General features: G+C 45.9%; 1 protein-coding gene across 7 annotated transcripts in view; it reads right to left on the reverse strand.

Annotated features, from left to right (window-relative positions):
* The window catches only part of REEP1 (receptor accessory protein 1), a 70153-nt gene that overhangs the window by 28063 nt on the left and 27641 nt on the right, over window positions 1-14449 (reverse strand). For all 7 annotated transcript variants that reach the window (XR_775037.1, XR_775035.1, XR_775036.1 and 4 more), the window contains exons 2-5: window positions 14323-14395; window positions 11098-11174; window positions 9076-9196; window positions 7323-7436 (exon numbers count right to left, since the gene is read on the reverse strand). Coding sequence is in view for 4 of the 7 variants with exons in the window: in XM_010577719.1 (XP_010576021.1) it covers window positions 7323-7436; window positions 9076-9196; window positions 11098-11174; window positions 14323-14395 (385 nt within the window). In the remaining 3 variants the exon portion in view is untranslated. The remainder of the gene's footprint in view (window positions 1-7322; window positions 7437-9075; window positions 9197-11097; window positions 11175-14322; window positions 14396-14449) is intronic.

Consider the following 14449-nt stretch of genomic DNA (forward strand, 5'->3'; position numbering starts at 1 on the left):
AGACATGAGCATGACACTGGGCACCATGTGCAGGGACTCACATACACATAAAAAGCAGGGACACCCACCTGTGGACTACACCTTTGAACGTAGGTTCTCCCTTCCTCAGCTTTCCCAGAGAGATGGAGAAACCACTCCATAACCCCAGCTGACAGGGTGTTACCTAGCAAGTGTGTTTAAAGAGTAAAGCAAATTATGAACACAACAGGCTGCCACTCTACTCCTTGCACTTGATCGATGCTTCCCACTGGAGAAACCCCCAGTGTCTGGCCACCTCTGTAATCCAGACTTAAAATCATTAAGAACAGAGTGCATTTATGACTAATTTAGGCACAGGATTAGGTGAGGGACACGTGGCAGTCATTTTAGCCCTGGTGACTGACAGGTCTTCTGAGAAGTAGGGTAACGCTGGGGAATTACTCACAGCAATGACTGGGAGTTTGCATGCAGAAGTGTTATCATGACTGGCTGCAGGCAGGCCCTGCTAAGAGCAAAACCATCGGCTTTATGGTCTACGTACAGGCCTGAGTGAAGGAGGAAATTCCTTCTGCCACCATACGAACACAAATATCCTACAAGCAATATCCTTACGGCCAGGGCCTGCGTGCCATGCCTAGCCTGGAACAGCTACCTGGTTTGGAGATGTCAGACAGTACTAAAGACTCAAAGGGAAACCAGCTGACATTAATGTTGATAGTGGAAACTTAATTTCATCCACCCTTTTTGTTTGTACAGTTCATTTCCTCTCCTGGGAACTGTTTGTTATTGTCTCTCCTAGCCTGGTCTCTCTGTATAAATTTATTGTTTGGTTATGCTGTCCTGTGCATTCACTAGCTACTGTCTGCTTCTTGGAGACACCAAGAGAGATAAACAGGAAACAGCTACCTGGATTGTAGCTCAGTGTTGAGTTTTTTTATTGCTTTGGGAAAAACAGATTCTCAAAGACTTAAGAATGAAAGATACGTCACACCATGAGAGGAACACTTCACAAAATACTGTGATCAGTGGCACGCTACCATATGTTTCAAGAAAGACATTCATTGTTTCTCTTTATTGGTATAACACAGCTCAGCCATGAGATCTTTGATTTTGGATCCCAAATGGAGATCCTTTAGAAGAAGCAGCATGCTCAGCCCTTCTGAGATAACACTAATGGGTCCCCAAAGGTTTCTCAAACTGCGTATTCCAAACCACTCCTGATTTCTGCAATTCTTGGCCATGTCACAGACCAGGGCACACAGTGTGGCCATTACAGATACAGTACTAAGCAGACTGGACAGAACTGTTCGCTGATATGTCTGGTAAGCAGAGAAACAATGTTCCTCCAAGCAGTGAGATCTCATCCTTACAAAGAGGCTTTATCCAGCCTCTTAAAGGGAAGGATGCTCCCCACCCCCTGCCTCCCTCCTTCCTAATTCAAGTAAAAGCGCAGTTCTCCACTGTCATGCCACAGAAGGCAGCATCTCTCTCCTGCACAAGTTTTTGCTACAAACTCCCACAGTAAATAGGTCTCAATTCTCATGGAAAATTAGGGATCTAAATACTGACTTTCAGGCAGAGGCACTGGCTATAACAGCCAGATACTAGAAATTAATGATAAGATGCTGTTTGGCAAGAGAGAATAAAATCTAAATCACCACCAGCGTTTCCCCTCCAGTGCCCTGGTTTAAAAACCAGCAAACACAGTGGGAAACTTCCCAATAAATTTCCTGGGCTAAGGGACCCTAAACTAGCAGAGCTGTGACCCCCCAGGGGGTGGTGAACCCAAAGGTGGAAATGGAAGTGACAATGCCAGACCAGACAGGTGGTTGCAAGCTGAAGCTGGGAACTGCTGACACTGCACTCCTGAGTGTTTAGGAGGTAGATGAGCGTAATGAAACCCGCCCGCCTTCGTCTGCATGCCTGGCCCTTTTAACTGATAAACCAGAGTGACTGCTAGCTCTGGCAGCACCGCAAGCCATATTTCCCCACGCATGAAAAGCTCCTGGACTGTTTCTCAGACTTATTAGGCACAAATGGGCTTTTCATCGACACCAGTCATGCGTGTCTGCTCCCTCCGCCTCATTTATCATCTCCTGCCAAGGCACTGCACCCATTGCCAGCAGCACACTGTGCACCACTCCCGTTCTTAAAGGCAGGCTGAAGCAAGGGGCATGCAATGGGCCACTTGCTGTGCAAACAGTCCCTGCCCTACACACAGGACAGCAGAAGGGCAGAAGAAGGTACATTATCAGAAACCTCTGGGTTATGATGATCTGTTGGCTGTGGGATGTGTTCTGCAGCTCCCCTTTGAAGAAGAGTTGAGGCTGCAGCTTGGGGATGGTTAAGTGGTTGGGAGCGGGATTTGACTTGAGGGTGGGGAAAGACATTGACCTGTTTGGCAGAATTGGTTTGTTCAGGGTGAGGAATAAGGATACATGTAAACAGTATATGGGAAACCCAGGAGGTGCAGAAGAGGGTCAGAGAGCTGGGAGAGAGTATAAAACTAGCAATGGATGGGTTGTAGAGACAGAGGAGGTAATGGCAAGGCTGGGCAGGGTCTTGGGAAGGCAAGCAGGGAATAGAAGACTTGGGGTTTGGGGCCAGGACAAAGCAGCAGGTGGTAGGAAGCTCGGGATGACAGGTGGAGGATGAGAAAGTGCTGGGAGCGTGGTGACAGCAAGGGAGTACACACGAGCATGCTGGAGGAAGCTGGTGCTGCCTCCAAGCCATCGGTACCTCTCCTCACTGCAGCCACACGTGTCCCAGCCACTTACGTTAGAAACCTGACTGGTGCCAATGGAAAGCCCACTTGTGCCCAGGCCTCCATCTGATGGCTCCACTGCATGGCCAAGGCCTTGCACCTGCCCCACTACTGGGGCTGTAACAGCCTTGCTGCTCTTCCCCTTCTGCTGTGACCCAAAAGCAGGCTCCTTTTCTGTTTCTCTTCTCCTCCCCCAACGTGAGCTGGAAAGAAGGTGGTGGTCAGTGCCCAGCGCCCTTCAGGAGCAGTAATGGCTAACTAGTTGGAGCTAATTGAAAACACAAAAAGCAGCAGGATTTACTGCCCGATCATCTAATCCTGTCACTTAGGAGTGACCCACTTGAAGTCACAGGGTGTGACAGAATGACCAGGCAATGAGGACAGGATTACAGAGCCCCAAATGAGATTACGCTCCTTGGTGGGGACGCAAGCTGCTGGGGACAGTGAAAAGATCTGCGTTGAGCACCTAGCAGGGATAAGACCAGATATCCAATGCTCTGTCTGCTTAGAGAGCATCAAAAATAGACTCTCCGGAGAGAGAGAAAACACCCAAGCGAGCCAGCTGGGCAGACTCAGGGTACTTGGGACACTGACAGCTCCTTAGCCTGTAAAATGAATTGGCACAGGTTTGTGCTAGTGTTAGCACAACTGTCGCTTCAAAACAAAACAGAGCAGGGGAAGGGAGACAAGCCTGCACTTGGCTACCTAAAACTGTAGGCTGTTTAAGATAGAAAGGGGAAAGGGTCAGGGATCAGAGATAAGGAAGGTGTGGCTGTGCACACCTTGCAGCGTCTTAGCCTCTGGTAAATATATAAGTAGCAGCCTGTCACACACAAATGGTAATCAAAGAGCCAGCCACAGGCTGCAGGATGGATAAAAAGAATGAAGAGATGGGCCTTGCCCTAAGATCTTATCACCAAAGACAAAAGAACGTGATGGATCCTGTGGGAGCACAAGATCAGTTACCACAGCTCAGAGAGAAAGGAGGGGACAGGACTATGCACAGTGGGACACGTCTCTAACTACAGGAGCCTTTAGATTTAAGCTTATTTACTGAAAACAGGTCTGCACAGAGTACACTTTCAGCCCAGCAGCTCACTGTGTATTTGCCACTAGAAGATGCTGATTTGCAAAGTCTGAGGGTCCATTTCTTAATACAGAAGCATCTTTTCCTTGCCCATTAATCCAAGTGAAACAGGAAATAAGACAGATCCTCACATTCACTTGCTGGTAGAAGCCACGTTTTCCATGGGAGCTGCAGGAGCTCAGTGCTTCTGAATAGATGGTCATCTTATGTCCAATTTTAACATGATCCATTAAAGGTCGAAACCCAATGAAACCTGTTCAGGGCTCACTTTCCCATCTACACTCATCACAGGCTAGCTGGATACCCTTAAACCTTGGTGCTGGGAAAGCCAGGATAAGCCTTAGAAATAATATTCTCTTTCCTCCCTCCCTGGAGACTTCCCACTAAGGACAGCACTGCAGTCTTGTCTGGCATCTGTCTGCTCCAAGTGTTTTCCAGATAATTAGTAATTTAAACTTCTCTTATACAGGATAATCTAGCTCTGTTATACCTCCTTCTCAAGTGAGAAAGTAAGGGCGTTGACATACATTTAACAGCATCTGAAAACCAGGGCAACAGAAGCTGTTACCACCCATACCTGCTTGTATTGCTCCTCTCTTAGAAATGGCTTCCTTCACAGCAGCAGGGACAGCTAAATGGAGACATGTCCCCACCCAACCTATCACATTTCACATCGTGAATACCTGAGGAACCCCAGCTCAGCACTTCTGTACTGCAACACATCAGGCTGTAAATCACAGCCATTCAGCTCTCCTTGCCTGAAAGACAACAAATTCAGTCCTAGAAGAGTAAGGGACTGAAGCTGCCTTAACCATTTCTGACTATTACACTATAAAGAATGTAAATGTATTAAGGGTGTGGCTCCACGAGCAGCAGAGCTAATCTGTCTGCTTCCCACGACCAGGAAGGGATGATCTTGCTTTCCTTTCCTCTGGCCATACTCCTCACAATGCAGTTCTGTCCCTTCCCTTGTGCTGGCTCAGGTGCTTGAGACACATTTGTGGGTGCAAAAATAGTATTCCCTTTCTTTCTCTTTCTGGATTAGCTTTCTGATAGATTAGAGATAACCTGAGGAGGTCCAAAGAGCTGGTGCACAGTAACCCACTGGGAGCAGGAGCATCACCCCATTTTAGAGGACAAAAGCTGTCAGATCAGCTCATCCGGCCTCTTAGATCTGCACAGTGAGGTACGCAGAAGCAAGCAACTTGCTGGAGGCCACATGCTGAAGTGCTGAAGGAAGCCAGGAGTCCTATTTTTTGCCACATAATCAGAGTAATTTAAATGTCAAGGTTGAAGCAAGGACATGAACAGTCCTTGCTTTGTTATAAAAATCAGTATATCAATCAATGAATCCAATTACAACCTCCCAATCTTATCAATAGATCATTCTCCACCTCCCCAAAGTACAGTGCAAGAAAGACTCTTCTGGTCCATTTACAGGTTGCAATATCTTAACTGTTTTCTCTCAAGTTAGGCTGGCAGATGTGCCACACAACAATACCAAACAAGTCACAGAGTTGCTCTCTTCCAGCACTGAATGAGAAGCTTCATTAACTCATGCAAAACAATGGTTTCCTTGTATCCTGGAGACTCTTCTCCCTTCTACCCAGCTTCCCACTGCCACTGGAGCCACATTTCAAGGCAGTGAGATTCTAAGAAAAACACCAGAAAAGCAGAACAGTGGGAAGAAAAACTGTGGTGCTGACTGTTCATTCAGATTGGAGAGCTGATTAAGACACTGTTGCAGTCCTGAGATGAACAGGTTGGCACTGTGGGTCTGGGCTACTGTTCAGCTTCTTGTATTCGGGAGCTACCAAAACAGGAGCCAGAGTTCCTTTGGGATTCACACATAGTTTCTCACTCTGTCCTAAAACCAGCTCTAGCACAGAGTCTGCAGCACCTTGTGGGAAGGAGCTCAGAGCAAAGGCAGCGCTGCAAAACCCGCATTCCCAGAGCCTATTTATGTCCATTGTGTGACTTCTTCAGGCTTACATAGCAGCAGCAAAAGTGTTAAATGTCATGGAAGCATCACACAAATGTTGTTTCATTGGACATACAATACACAGCTTTGCCTTAGCTCTACATTTATCCCAGGTTTCAGTCCAGGTTTGGATTAGCCAGCAGTCCCTGAGTTAGTAGAGCCTACCCGCTGAAGAGCAACAGTTCAGGAGAAGAACTGAGACAGGCCTGACAGCCACAGTCTGCACAATGCTTGGCAGGGAAAAGGGAAGCAATTTTTGGCTTTTCTTTGGAACAGGATATAGCTTTTGCATATCTTTGTGATCCTACATGTGCATCGCATATCCCAGGGGCTCCCCACTTCTGTAATACTTAGCATTCAAAATGCTTTATAGACTTTATGGTATTTGACCTCCTAAGGATGTATTATGCATTTTTAGAGAAGGTAAGGCCAAGACATACTAAAATGATGTGCCCGAGGTCACATGAAAAGCATTTGACAGAGGAGAATAATTTCCTTCAACTCCAATTCACATGTTTTTCCTAATACCAGTACCCACTTCGCCCATATGTTTCTACTATCCTTTTGCAAGGGGCATTGTATCTCACTGCATGAAAGCCATGTCTTTTACACAAGTCTTGCCCCCAAAACACACAGGTATAGTTACTGTCACATCTACCCTAAGCCATGATAATCCATGGCCAGAGAGCAGGACCACAAAATGCAGTTATCAAGTCCTTGCAGCTTTTATGCAAGCAAAGAAATAGAGTTAACAGCTGTTTTCTGGTTCTGGCTCTAAGCCAGGAACAGAGTACAGGATACACCTCCTCAGATGAGACCACTCATCCAATATCTACTCGTTCTCCAGAAGCAACTAATGCCACTTCCCATCCACTCTTACATAAACATGTCTCCAGAGAATTATACACCAGGTATGTTATATGTAAGCCTTGCAGACAAACTTTTAGCCTTCAGGAACTTCAGATCACATCTGCTTTCTGTCAGTACCCAAATTATAGGTCACTAGATCCTCCAGATTTCTCAATAACTCAGCATAACAACTGAAAAACTGAGGTGCAGATGGCCTTTCCCTTCACCACAGAAGTTGCTGACCAAAACAGAAAAATATTTCCCCGCCAGGGTGTTAGCTGTGTTCACCTAACATTAGCATCTTTCACAGAAGCATGCTCCTATTTTAACAGCAAAAATGAAGAGCACAGGCTGTGATGAACAAAATTGCTAACGCTGTCACCTGGGTACTGATGGAAAATATAAAATTCAACAGAGGCCTGAGACAGACCCTAGTCTTAATCCTTCATTTCCAACCACCTATAGGTTCACTAGGCACTACGCTTACTGTCTTCATCCCGAGAGGCACCTCTGTGGCTGGTGAATGGGAGATTGGGAGGCATGATCAAAATCAATGGGTGAATCCCTACCCTCACCATCTCTCCCCCTCCACACTGTGGCTGCTGTTGGCGATGGATGCAGATGAGATGCTAAGGAGTCACCATCCTGACCCACACCTTTACCTTTGAAGCCGCCATGACAGCTGCCGTGGCTGCGACGTTCAGCCCCCGCTTCCCAAAGTGTACAAGGGCATCGTAGCTCCGGTCTTTTGCCTGGACGAGGCAGTCATCGATCTCCTGTCACAGCAGACAACAAAACAAACAAACAAAAAAAAAAGCACAAGAAGGACAAGTTCAGAGTGCTCCCAGCCTCAAACTCTTGGCAGGGCCAGGTCATCTTTTATGGAAGCAGACATCCTCCATTTCCTCTACCTTGGCTGGAGAGAAGTTCACCGCCAACGTTTGCAAAGAGGAAAGATTTGCAGGGGAGCAGTAACTCCCATTGCAGGCTTTGGGAACTCTTTATTTTGCGAATGGAAGATTGGGACCCAAGGTCGGGATACACTTGCACAGTGCAACCACCACCAACAGGTCCTGGAAGCAAGACAGACACATCCACCCGGGCAGAATGGGCCAGGGTGTGTCAGGAGCCATTTGCAATCTATGTACTCTAAAGACAAACTGGATTGCCCCATAGTTAAAAAGAATCATATTATGACACTGGGCAGCTGCAGCTGTACTGCCCTGGGTCCAGGACTGGTGGTCTCAGAAGTATCTGAGATATCTCTGCACATCACTGCAGTGTCCGGCTTCAACATGCCCATGGAATTGGTAGGTCCAGAGCTTCTGGACTTTGATGCTGCTCAATATACAGTGAAATGGTTATGAAAGTTCCTGCCCTCACCCTCCCTCCCTCAAGACACAGAGGTCTGGATGATAATGGATGACAATGACTTCTAGTACTCAGCTACCAGATGTGCTGGGTTAGTAGGGACTGGAGGCTGCAAGAAGCTGCTGGCTGTCAGTGATTCCCTCCCTCTTCCTAGTAGATAAGAGGTGGCAACCCAAAATGCACAAGCGCTACTTGTGAGAAGCGTAAGCAGAAGTTCCCAGGAAGCAGAGAGACAGGGGACTGATTCCCACTGTCCTTCTTGGACAGGACTGAGATATAACTGTTCATGCACTGCCTGTGGCTAAACAGATCCTTCACTTCCACTGTTGCCAATGAGGGAAACAGTTACTCACTTCTCAGTAGTTTGCATGTTGATATGTGACTGATAGCTATTCTTGGCCCATGTACCCACATGAGCCAAATAGATCTGCCTGACAATGTCCCATTCACAGCCACAGGAATCTCCTAGGCAGGCAAATGATCCAAGCTGTAATGTCCCTGCCCAAAATTAGCATCACGAATTTGAGCAAGACACTTCTCAACCCAGGACCTCATGCTACATGCCTTACTTCAGCATGCTATATGTCTCCCAGCCAGGCAAGTGCTTGCTAAGCCCCTTTCAGAAAGGCTTGGCTATTTGTCTCATTGCTGCACAATGTCTTAGGCAGAGCTGGGAACAAAGTTAAGGACCCCCAGCTGCCAGACCCTGTTTCTCTAATGGTTGTACCCAGCCACAACATAGCACTCCAGCTATATTCAGCCAGTACGTGCAAAGCAGCTCAGGAGGTATTTTTATCCCCCTCCCTCCCAACTTCTCAAGTGCACAAAGATGAGTTAATATGTGTGAGTGCGCTGAACAGGTGACAGTATTTAAAAACACAACAATCACAAAGAACAAAAACACCAACCAAAAGGAGATGATCAAATGATAGAGGAAGAGAATCAGCAACTCCCAGTCCTTCAATGAAAATGAGTGACAGGGAGACTGAGTAAACACACTGTAGATCTGCTCCACCCAGAGAGGACCTGGGCACCTGTGATTACCTTTTCTTTCGAAGACAGCGTTGGATGAACAAATTTCCTGTACAGGAGGCTGGAGCCTTTTGTGTATGGAGACAGGAGCCAAGCTACAAAAGCTATTTTGAGTTCATAGTAGAATGGAAACCTAGAAGAAAAAGATCTGTTAATGTCTGCTCCTAATTTAACCACTGCCCTTAATTAGAGATGCTCAGCACAGGAAGGGACTGGCCAGTCTAGCCTAGGGCAGCTTTTGCTTACCAAAGAATCGAAAGACCTAAACACATTCACTCACATCTCAACTTTGCACACATCTCAACTAGGCACGTGGGTAAATCTTTACTAGAGTATCAGGGCCATCATTTAATGGTCTGGAAGAGACTCTGCTGTGTGATAAGGGGAGCTTTCTACATGCAAAGGGCACAGATGCTGCTTTCATAGCATCCCTACTCATTATGAGGGAACAAAGAACAAACCACCAAATCAGTATTTCATTGATATATTTATGCACCTTTCATGTCTCTGCCTTTCTGCTTTTAAGATAACACTTAGCTGACTGAAACTGAGATACAAGAACCTTTGTTGTCCAAGCAACACGCAACATAAAGATGCGGATCCACACTATGGCTTTCAGGTAGCACTCCAAAATATTCAGGACACTAAGAACAGGACATGCTTTAGCTGTAACAACAAGCTAGAAACTTCTCAAGATTAGATTATCCAGACTCTTTTCTGGAGGACAAAGCCTAGAGCTCAAGGCTGGCCAGCTAGCAGCATCCTCATGCAGGCAGGCACGTTGCTGCCAGCAGTGTAATGAACCAATGCTACTCTTTGTAGACAGGGGCAAGCCAGAGCAGCACAGAGACCCTGTGATGGCTGTGCACCACCCCAGCTGGACTCAGACAGATTCCTGCTGCGCTAGCACAGTACTGTCACTGAGCCAGCTGGACCGTACAGCATCCAAGACTGACCCAATGGACCTCTGCAATGCTCTACTCTGAGCCTGGATTTGCCAGGCTGGTCTTCCACCTCACTGAGGATCTCTACAGCATACTTGATTTCACAGGCTGGACAAGCGCTCTGTCATTCCTCCCAAGAGACTCACATAATACATTCTCCAAAAAAACCAAAGCTCCAGATGAACACAGTGGAGGTAGATCTGCATGCAAATTAGATAGAGAGACAATAACATCTTTTATCTCCTTTTCAACAGATCTGACATGTTGCCAAGTACTCCCCGATTCCCTTTGTCTGGAGGACTCACTAGAGGCGTGCACTGCTACACAGGAACAGGCTTTAGGTGACGGCCATGCACTATGGTTAAATTTTCATCCTGAAGTCTACTAATCTCACTGGTTTCCACTAGAAAGGCCTTACTAAAAAGTGCAACCAAGCAACAAACATTTCCAAACTTGAGCATCCAAATTTAAGGAACTGAATCTGATAATTGGGCATTTATGTGCTCTCGTCCTGACAGAGGTCACCAGGAATCCTTACTGGCACCAGAGAGCCCCCATCAGTATGGGCTGTCACTGTCCTCCATCAAATCGTAAACGCAGCCTAACCAGGAACGGGCCTGGCAAAACATCCCAGGAACAACCACCCAGGCAGCAACCTACAAACAAAGTTCTGTGCTGCAGGGCTGTTTCTGCCTGATCCCTAGGGTCTGTGTATTTACTGTAGGACACAGCTAGGTAAGTCTAGAACTATGCCTGCAGCAAAAGCTACTGTTGTTTACATGACAATCTCTGCAAGCACCTGACTTGGAAATCAGCTGCGCATCTCTCTGACATGCAGGGGACTGAGACTACTGTAATGATTTCTCACTAATGAGATACCACTGAGCAGTTCCATCCTCTTTCTTGCTTTTCCTAAGACAGCACTGAAAAAGGAAGCATGGCTCCTCCAGGCAAAACACATCTATGCACCTGAAGCTGCTAAGCCTGTGTTCAGGAGGCAGTGCAACTTTATGCCCCTTTTTTCCCCCTTGTAAACATTTCCATTTGCTTTCCATCTCATGTCAAAGACCCTCTCCCATCTGGTGCTCACCAGCAAAGAAAGATATCCGTGAATGTCTCTGCTGTCGTGAAGAGTGCGAATATGATCCAGTACATCATCCATTTGACCTGGTAAACAAAAACAGTAGCCGGGTCATTTTTCCCCAGGGGCCTCAAACTATCTCTTGCAGGCACAAGTGCACAGAATAACTCTCTCAGAAAAAACGGTTCTTTCCCCCACCCTGTGTATTCAACAATTACTACGGACTTGAAGATCCCAGAACTCCCCCACCTCAGCACGTAACACATGTCAGATTTCCACACAAGCCCTTTGGAAGGAAGATTGTGGCCTTTAGGACTGGTCTCATGGAAAGAAGAACAGCCTGACTGTCCCTAGAGGAAACTCCACTGGCCAGCGGAGGACCACAGCCCTATCACAGGGCATTAAAAATCTCATTTGGCTCATCTTAATAGCAAAGGTTAATACTAGGGTGTTGGCCAAACTGCAATTAAGACAAAATGTAATTACTCTACGTAATATCTACAGACAGGGGAAACCAGCCAGGAAGAGATAAAGAAGTAACCGCCCATTCTGTGATCCAGGGTCACAAGCACAATCAACTCACCGCAACTTACTGAATTAGCGTGCATCAGTTGAGTGATGGTGCCTCCTCACATCCACACCCTGAGCCCATTGCAGTGACAAGGGCAAGTCTGTTAGCTTAAATCCCTTACCTAGGGCTTAGGTGAGAGCATTTTACCTCATACTGGTAGTGAAAGCATGTGCTGTGCTGTCACTGTGTTCAACTATGGTAACTCCAGTGTGGGGTGGACTGCTTGTTGGGTGATTCATGGATGGTCTCCTTTGTGGTGATAGTGACAGACACAGAAAGAATCTTTGGGGACTGTGACTTGGGCAGGGAAACTGTAGTATCGCAAGTAATTCAGGAATCTGGGGATTTTTGTGACTGAGCACTAACTGGCATTTAAAAGCACAGCTAAACTACTCTGATGTACACAGTATTGGTTCTTCTTGGGCTGGAAAGAAACAACGTATTTTGTCACATGCCATTAGCACTTCCAGTGATTTTTATCAAGTGACGTGGTACTCCTCTTCTGTGGCACTGTCACCACAGAAATGATGTAAGGAATAATTTCCAAGTACTGGAGATGAGAGAGAAACCTTTTATTGCCCCTCAATATTTTTTTTTCCACTGTAAAATTGTAAAACCACTGTAAGATTGTAAAAGTTCAAAGAGCTTTAAGAACCTGTCTCTCCAAAGGAAAAGAGATGGTAAGACAAGAGTTGTTAATTTAACTGAAAATTGTTGTCTAATTAGCTGTATCTGAAAATGGAGATCCTTAAGCAGTTTTGCTGGAATGTTAGAAAGCTTAAGGAAGTAAAATTCATGAAAATTCACAAAAATCCATGAATTAGAGAATTGGACTGTGTTACCTAAGGCTGGAATAATTGTAAGAGAATAAGGGAAGGCTTGAAAGAAGGCAGTACAAGAGGGATACCTACACCAGGTGCTGCTCTGGGGAAAGGGGGATGGAGGTGGCAATAAATCTGGATCTCACCAGCTCTGAAATGGCTTGCTCCATCTTCTCCCCAATGCAGTGGGGTCAGTACCTGTAGTCCCTCTCCACCTTCCTGCAGGTACTGAAAATATTCCCTGAGCACCTGTCACCCAGCTATATAACTGCTCCCCTGGGATTTATATGTATATTTATATTTAGTGTTACATCAGTAGAATGGCACTGCCAAATGCCCGAGAGCATTGTCTTCCCAGGGCAGCTTCTGCCAGACTTTTTACATAACTGTGACTCCCTCAAAGCCTCACTGCCAGCATGGTTCTGTCAGTTGAGACATTCCTGCCAGCAAAACTTTTAAACACAAACCAAGACCTGGTGTGGATGGGCTTGCATCAGCCTGAAACACCATTTATCAAAATTACTGTTACAAAGCAACATAAAAATACACTATAATGATATAAGTTTTTACTAGTACATGAAGCATGAAGGGTTTGTACTAGGTCAGTGTAAATTACTTTTTTGTTTGTTTGTTTTTTTAAACCAGACCCCTAACGGACATATTGCCACAACTTGTGTGTTAAACAATTGTAAGTGCAGACCAGGTCTTAGATCAGCTGTTCCCACATTTGGGTCATGACCCTATGTGTCTGATGTGAGTTCCTCTTTTGCAATTGAATCTCCAACAGGAACTGGACCCTTCAACAAAGTATTTTCCAGAACAGGACTATGGAAATGCTAAGTATCAGTGGGAGACACTGCCTGGGGATGCTAGCACACGTCTTCAGCATTTCCAAGCAAAGGGTGTACAAACCTTCAGAAGCACAGCTGTGCAAGGGCTGCAGGGACGTTTTGCCTTAAGTATCTGATGTGTTCTGTAACACTTAATGATTCTCAAAATATCCAAAAACATTATTTGAAGGAGGGGACTGATAGAAAGGAAAAATCTCAGCAGCCACAGTGAGTCCCAGTTTGAGCCTGCACTAAGGACTTAATGGGATATCCATCCATGCTGTTACCCAGAAGAGAAAATGAGCTTTTTACCCCTGGGATCTTGAGAAGATTGAAGATTCAAAGTCTGGAGGCTGAGCCAGGTTCAGTGAAGTTAACAGGGCTCAGGTTGTGAAGGGCACTACAAATCCTACAGGACCCCAACAGCATCTAAGTGATTTTGATTCTCCCATATTTCACTTTCCCTGATGGCTCATATGCCTTTAGAAACTAGGGCCCAGGGAAGATTTTTCAGCAAAAAGGACAAGACAGCACACCCAGTTGCCAGACCTGCCTGTAAATAGGTCGCTCCACAAGGAAGGATGTTTCTATCTGAGGATTCAGCCATATGTGCTTCAAGTTGCCTCCTCTGATCCTTGTTTTGAATGAGCAGCTAAAGCTTCAAGGCTTTTTGAAAAGGCTTTGATTTATGCTGCTCTTCAGAAACAAAGGAAAACACGCAAGGCTCTGGATGCCAAACACCTTTTAAGTCGGCCGTATATAGCTCGCACCACCAGAGAAATAGCATACATTTGTCAAAGAGCATATCAACTTGCAGAGGAGCAAGAAGCACAAACCCAAGTCTCCCTGTTTGAGACTTGTGCCTAGCAATCAGCCAGTCCACCTTCAGGCCAGTCTTCCCCTTGCACTGGTTTACGAGCTTTCCCAGAATACAGGCAACATCTTTACAATGTGATAGGGCACAATCTTAGAAAACAAACCCTGCAGCACAGCCACAAACCTCATTACTCACATATTCTTTGATGTCCTTTGATTTCACGGCTTTGTAAGAATAATATGCGGGGTAAAGAGTGCCAAATATAAGCCTGGAAAAAAACAAACAACAAATGGATTAAATTGATTTCCTGTCTCAGAGAAAG

Source organism: Haliaeetus leucocephalus, unplaced genomic scaffold (assembly GCF_000737465.1).
Source record: "Haliaeetus leucocephalus isolate CR32 unplaced genomic scaffold, Haliaeetus_leucocephalus-4.0 Scaffold51, whole genome shotgun sequence".
NCBI classification, from domain to species: Eukaryota; Metazoa; Chordata; class Aves; order Accipitriformes; family Accipitridae; genus Haliaeetus; species Haliaeetus leucocephalus.